Genomic DNA, 7778 nt, shown 5'->3' with positions numbered 1-7778 from the left:
TTCGCCTCCTTTCTAATTTAACTTTTGTAGTCCATTATCCCCAAAACAAACCATTTTTGGAAATGCGATCTTTGTTTGATCACTTAGATACGGGATTTTCCTATATTTTATACTGGGGCACCATCTCAAGTGCCAATATGGCAGTATTATCTAAGGTTGTTTCCCGCTGATTGGTCAATAACAATCAATGCTGGACTTCAAATTGTGTTTACAAATGCAAGCGTTTGTATCGGTAGCTATTGAAAATATGACGACAAGTAGTCACGTTGTAACACTCAACTATTTTATTGTCCACACGAAACCTTTTTGTGACATGCTCTCCTGGCTAATGGCGATTTGAATGATGACAATATTCAGCGATGAACCATATACAGTCAGCGAACGATGGGACTTGAGACAAGAAACAAAAGTATTGTACCGCAGATGCCATGGTAAACACTATCGTTTATGCTTCACACTCCTTTGTGTTTATATATTTCATGTTTTACTGTTGAGCTCTCAGAGTAGACATCTTGTCCAAGTAAACAGGGTGTTTCTTTGTAGTCAAACGCTTCTAGGATTTCACAAAGTAGGGTTCAACACAGACATTTTTATGATGTTTTATTCGAAAAATATCCATTACTGTCTTAATTGTCGGTGAATAGTTCTCTTAATGTTTGTTCGCACATGAGAGATAGCATGAATATAGTCAGAAAATAGCACGCATTCAGTTTCAATGAGAGAGTAAGAGATGGACGTGTTTTTTAGTTTTGCCGAATCTTAAGCCTGTCCACGTCCACTTCACATATGAAGAGGAGCCTATTACGTCACTTCCGAAACGATGCACAGCGTCAACTGCACCCGTTTTAGGGAGCACTTCCACTGTTCTTGTTCTTTCCCAAGGCGTAGTAAACAAAGGGGTTAACCAGCCTGTTGTTTTCATAGTATCCATCCGCGAGATCAGAGTCACCGTAGGGGACGTTGTTTTCCCAGTCTTCACCGTTGTCCAGGGCGTTGGCGTCGTTCATTTCCATGTCACGTTTGCCGACGAACATTCGGTGGGCGTAGGGCCTCTTGCCAACGAACCACCGTCCGACTTTGGGGCTGAGGCGTGTTTGAAAGGCCGTAGGCATGCGTTTGCCGACGAAGTAGTAGCCGTACTTTGGACTCCTGGACTCAAGCTCGATCGGCAATCGCTTCCCAACGAACATGTGGGTGAAGCCTGGACTTCTCCGTTTCTCAGCGGCAGTGTCGTCACTTGTTTGGTCATTTCCTGAAACAAACACGATCGTTTAAAAATATTGTTTGGGGTGAAAGTGAGCGAGTGAGTGAGTGAGTATGTTTTTACGCAGTTTTTAGCAATATTCCAGCAGAGGGACCCCAGACTCTTGAGGTGATAGCACTGCTGATTACAAACATCACTATAAATGTTTTAAAATAAGATAAGATAAGACTTTATTATCCCAAGGAAAATCCATGATGCACAGTTCATTAGCACTAAAATATGAAAAAAGAAAATATATCACATTAAATATGTAACTAAGAAAATAAGACACTTACTTATATAACTATGGGTAAAAACATAAAGAGAATTGAACACTGTCATTGTGACGACAAGGAATGGTATCTAAAAAGTCACTGTCATTGTATCCTTTAACACCAGTCCTGTAATAATGAGCTCCCTAATATTCCACACAAGAAAAGGGTAAATTCAAAGTCAACGCAAAAACGTAAATGCCAATGTCATGTTCTTTGCCTCCCACGTGTACTCAAAATATCGCATAACGACTTGCAAATCCTAATTAAGTGAACGTATTGGCATAAGCCAATACATGACATACATTGTAGACATTGTAGGCCTTTGTTGCACCATGCTACCCTGAAGCTAAAAGAGTTAGTTTTTGGAAATGTCAGAGATTGCAGTAGACCAAGCAGAGCAGCACATCTCGCCTCCACTGTGGTATTAACAGACCAAAATCAGAACGGCTAATGACTGTTACCAGGTTTCCCGCAACCAGAGAGTAGCGTGATTGAAGAGCAGACAGGGTCTTCCTCGGCAAATCATGCAAACAGTATAAAGTTTAAACTGAGCCAGCAAATGACAAGGCCATACACCGGTATTCTTCTTCCTTCATACAAGGCATATATTATAAATCTTTGGTTTCAGAATTAATATTGAATTTACCACGAATCGATGGGGAATCGGATATGTAAAGGATTTTCCACGGGCTTTACCCATAAGCTTCTATTTTCAGATAACGGAAGTACTAGAACTGCATTAATAGATCCTTATGAACGACATCAGCTGTCTGGATGTATTTTCATTATATGATGACGTAGGAATGATGCCGACGAAGCTGAATCCATGTGTTCAGAGGATGTATTGGAAAACGTGTATCAAAAATAGTACAGTCTTTTGTGTCTTTTCAGAGTTACTAGGTTAATATCTCATAATGTGTCAAAAAGGGACGTTTTAGGTATGCCGAAGCGTCTACTTCTGTTCGCCTTAATGCATTCTTGACGAAGTTAGGAGACCCTTTAGCCTTGCAATTTAGAATGGACTCTTCATCCTTCCTTTCAGTGATCAAGTCAGACCGGCAATTACACAAAGTCGACTTCTTTTGGTCAGATAATGGTGAGCAAATATAACACAGAGAAGGCTTGAGTGGTCAGCGTCCGCTGTGTGGTGGAAACCGCCCTGTCATTATGGCGGGAATGCTTTCAGACCAATTTAAGTATTCGTCCTTTCCTTCAAATAAGACGACTATTGTTTGGTCATGCTTGTAGCACCAATTGCGTGCGGCTCTAGTAACAGAGGTTTTCTAATTGTAGTGACATTTCTTCTATGAATTGCAGTCTTACGAGTTGTGCAGACATTTTACCGTAGGATAACAGTCCTTCTATCAAGAGACTTGGCGCATGTTATGGTAACTGGTTGGCCTTTGTTTCGATTTATGTTGGAAACTACCTGTCTACCGTCTTGCACCATCTCATGCGTTTAATGTTTATGTTTCATGATGGGTGGGTACTTGATAATGTGGCATTAATCTGTCTACACGAAAGGTTCATGAATATTTAAAGTAACTTTCAATGCCATTCTTAAAGTTGACAAGCGAATCGCAACACGCTATATTATTTTGGATTTTAGTGATTAAATCTTCTTTATTAAAGGAGGTGAACGTCAATGTAGGATCATATTTGCAGCGTTCCTTATATTCATGTTTGTCATCGCCTGACCGTTTTTGTACTGCTGACAAAAAACACCGTGCTAATCCTGAGGTAAAACATAGCGCTATTTGAATAGGTAAGTTTGTATTGGTTTCTTAAATCAATTCAAGTTTTATTGACGTGTCATTTATTTAAAACAATATGCCATCGATACTGAATAATTATTACACTTATTAATATGAAATGTCAACGCCTGAGAATAATCAGTCTCGATTATCTGCAGAAACGGATTCCAATGAATAAATCACTGAATTTTAATGATCACACCGGGTTTTCGCGAAAACGGTTTGCATGGTCTACATAGAACCCACCATACTTTGCAGAATAAAAGTTAGTTTGTTGCCTGGCCATTTTTTCATCTTCTCTTGTATTTTCCTGTCGACGGTTTCAAGACTTATGCAACATAAAGAGGAACATCACATCCGTGTCTGATTCAATGTTCAGTGTATGAACCAATTCTTAGGTTCTTCCACTTTCACATTGCTGGAGTGTTGCTAACTCTTCACTCATTCCCATTCAAAGAGGTCACATCCTTTAGAACCGATTGATGAAATTATTTCCAATGTTGCATTATAGCTCTGGCTATTGTAGTTACCGACGAGGACGACGTAATCTTTGTTTCCGGAGTATATTTCTATATGGGTGTTTCTTTCAAAAGGGAACATGCAATACCTGCTGTCCATCACGTACATAAAGATTGAAAAATACATTTTCTATTTCAAATTACTTTCAAATTGAAGAGACGGACCACGTCTGACCTCTGTAGATATGTACTTCGAAGGCCCTGACATGATACTAGATAACTGTCGGGGTGATTAGAACTGATTACACTTGTGATTGAAATAGTTCACTCAATACCAAGCTGGTTGTATCTAAGACCCAATCTTGATTTGATGGACATGGGTGGCAGATGAGCTAGTGGTAGGAGAGTGTGGAATCTAGGAGTGCCGACAGTGGGTCAGGAATAGAACGGAAATAGTTATATCCTACGACTTAAGATTAACAAAAGTGGTTTCAATTTCGATGGCTTTGTCAACAAGATACCTGACTAAAATTTACCAATGTGAACCCGTATAGGTACGTTTAGGAATTGGAATACTCTTTTCTCGGATAATTACAATAATCAAAAATCCTGACGTTGTGTAAGAATTATTTTGCCTCCTTTAGATGAACCAACATGCTTAACCCAGATTTTATGCGCAAGAGTTGCGACCATTTAGAACCGCGGACCATGGTTTAACTCTTAGACTCCTTTATCCTTCGTTTATGAGCACGGTGTCTGTTCACTGGTATTACCTTTCCGTGCACCCCCATGAGGCCAACACGCTATGCTGTGACTGGAGCACAGCTCATGTCGGTGCCAAAGGCAGTCTCCCATGACAGTTGATTATGTAAACACACAGAGCAGAACATGTCATGCTGGCCGCCACGTTGACAACTGGACACATACATCAACGTCATTTTGACGGTTCTCAACCTCTTAGCTCTCAGCAATCATTGTCTCACTTGAATAAACATGGACAAGAGGTAACGATAGCAGACATCGTAATGGGTTTCTGCACTGTGAATATCGTGTTTCCCTGTTACCCGTCCACGTGGGTGAGTGGCAGTAGCGAGCATATCACCCACAATATTATTCCCTTGCGTGCAATGAACATTGTGAGCCATTTACCGTCTTGTTAAACTACATGCACATCACAATAGCAAACGTCAGTTTGACCGATATATGTGAGCATATTTTCAAACAATTAATAACGTCAGTCACTGAAATGGAGCCAGCCTCTGGTGTATTAAACTAAAACATGCTCATTCCAAAAAACTCAAAAGGATATTAGCATTGAAACGAGGAACCTCGTAACAACGTCATTGATTTAACAACCTACGTTGGTTGTAGGCTCCATGTAGATGAAACGTTTCGACTTCATGTTAGCTTCCAGAAAAACCATTCCTCTGTACACATTTTAAGCACATCATATAAGCAAGGTGTCAAGTGTTTACTATCATCCTGCCGAATATGTTTAGAATAATACAATTATTCCGTGATCGAGTGAGGCAGTGTTTTTTGTGAGATCTGTCAACGATGTCTCGTTGGAGCAACGAGGCAAGGTGTATGTTACTTCTCGCTTTCATCCTATACCACCCTAGTCCGTTGTATTTGACAAGTTATATGATCTTTCGAGCTGTTCGGAGTCCCTTAAGTCAGGAAATTGGCATCTAAATGACACATGTCAAATTGCGCGTTTTCCCCCTGATTACAAACATCAAATAGTGATGTCTTTTCATGGCTTTTACTAAGACAATTACCATCAAGGTCTGCGTCTGTGGCAGAGAAGCTAATCAGTTTGTCGTTTGTCTTGCGTTCACGGCGGAGATAGTTAAGATTGAGTGCTACACTATCCAAGTAAGTCATTCCAAGAGATTGTATTCATGCCATTTGCATTATCTATCGAGACCAAATGGCCTTACAAGGACGTTCTGTGCATTGGACTTTCACTTAAGGGGATTTCATTTTATTTCAAAGGAGTAACGTTGAAACTAATTAGAAAACGATGGCAAAATAATGAAGGAAACCAGATTATTTCTCAGCGGATAAGGAGATCGGCATATGTGACACTTCTGTCACGATTTAGGATACACGTAAGAAACGTTTATAGACATGTCGAGGACATTTCCAAATTTGACGCATCAGTGACAAAAATGATGTCCGATACATTTCCCTATTTTGACTTGTACCATATGTTCCCGTGGGTTTTCGGGTTAACAATTGACTTGCCTTTGCATGTATTTGTGACGTGTGCCACGGGTGGGGCAGGATACGCTCGGCTTTTCGCGGACACCTGGTATTATTACTATTTGTTAGTGATTCATAAACACATTTTCATGATATAGTCGGAATCGTACAGTCGACTCTCCCTCGTGCTGATATTTCTATTGGATAAGGAAAGGTTTTTGTCGCATTATTATTATTATTATTATTATTATTTTTATTATTATTATTATTTTCATATTGAAAACCAGAGCGCCATAAAACCTCGTATATACCCTTTTGTTATTTGTTGACTCAGACATGTTTGGGTGTTATTCCAATATAAAAGAACATCTTTCCTCAGAACTAAAATATTAACCTTATTGTGAGCTCGTCCTGCAATGGTTGATATTTGGTTCGTGCTTTGTGAATATATGAATATACCTACCGTCAGCAACAGGAATTGTTTAGTTAATACGGATTGTTTGCTGAATAATAATATAGCTTTCCTTGGATATGTTTGATAAATCAATATCTACAGCCTCAGAGTAGTCCCAAAACCACCAAAGAATAATCTGGTTTCATACAAAGATGGTTCCAATTGTCTTGTAGCTCCGAAGCGGCTTTGGATGAATGATGGATATACGGCTCTTGCCTTACATTCGTGTATTTAGTATTGTGTGCATAAAAGACAGACTCCTCAGCGTGACGTACTTACAAACATAAGTGATTACACTGATGGCTCCGAGGGAGATCTTGGTATTGGCATTAATTAAGAAGTAATGACTTATACACAGGTCCCTACGGCTCCATGCTGATGTTGTTAGCCGTCTCTTGTTATGATCTCTGCATTCGTCATTAAAAGGAGTTTAACATCAGCAGTGTTACAGAGACAAAAATGACCAAACCTCCAGGGACGAGACACCGAGAAAACTTGTTTAGGCGAGGTAGGATAATATGAAAATAGTCGGAAAGTGATGAATATTTTATATAGAAATACTCAACGAACATTCTGTAATGGTGTGAACCGACGCTCATGAACCCATCACAGGTGACGTCAAAGATCCATCACTCGAGATGCACCATTTGGCTTGTATAGGATTAGCGTGTAAAGTTTGGAAAACACGTGCAGCATATCGTGATAAGAATAAAGACACTATGTGGTCACACTCGACAGTTTGTTAGTTTTGTCATTAATTGGTACACATTGGAAACGTCTCCTCTTAGCGTACATACTTCTCTATATGTTTCTATGGTTCGCGTTTCTTTTGGTGATGAGTATATTTAACATATCGATGTATACTAACCACTTTCATATCTTTTTAAAGTAGAAGACACCTTGAACTTTAAAACACAAGCATCGACTGTTGTCAAGTTCCGTTCGCAGTACAAGTTCTGTTTTGTACCCAGCATAGTTGACAGGGAAATTGCCAGCTACATTTAACAAACGAATATTTCATGTGGAAAAACAGCAGTCGGATTCTCGTCTATTTCTCACACCAGTGAACACTTTTACAAAACAAACCACTGATGATAAGAGGTAGCTGCTTCGAACCATTGTTTACGTAACCACACAACATAACAAGCGAGTCAATATTTCTATGTGCTCTGATAATATAAAACCATATATCTGTACATGATTGGCGGCCATCCATTTTGCGTCTACTCGTCTTCAGTTGTTGTAACGCTATGTAAGTATATGCATTAGAGCTCTATTGTCCATTTGTCGAAATCGATCTCAAATTCTTATTGCCGACCAAATTGGAATAATAACATAAAGTTGATACCATACAAAGTTACTCAAATGGGAATGTTTAATAAAATA

At 39.4% G+C, this 7778-nt stretch overlaps 1 protein-coding gene across 1 annotated transcript in view; it reads right to left on the bottom strand.

Moving 5' to 3' along the window:
- Positions 1-269: 269 nt before the first annotated feature.
- The window catches only part of LOC124151361 (enterin neuropeptides-like), a 41288-nt gene continuing 33779 nt past the window's right edge, over positions 270-7778 (bottom strand). The window contains exon 3 of the mRNA XM_046523769.1: positions 270-1252. Coding sequence (XP_046379725.1) covers positions 846-1252 — 407 coding nt within the window. The 3' untranslated portion in view covers positions 270-845. The remainder of the gene's footprint in view (positions 1253-7778) is intronic.

Source organism: Haliotis rufescens, unplaced genomic scaffold (assembly GCF_023055435.1).
Source record: "Haliotis rufescens isolate VD_foot unplaced genomic scaffold, xgHalRufe1.0.p SCAF_50, whole genome shotgun sequence".
In the NCBI taxonomy this organism is placed as follows: Eukaryota; Metazoa; Mollusca; class Gastropoda; order Lepetellida; family Haliotidae; genus Haliotis; species Haliotis rufescens.
Note: the sequence above shows the minus strand (reverse complement) of the source record. Positions and strands in the feature narration are given on the sequence as shown.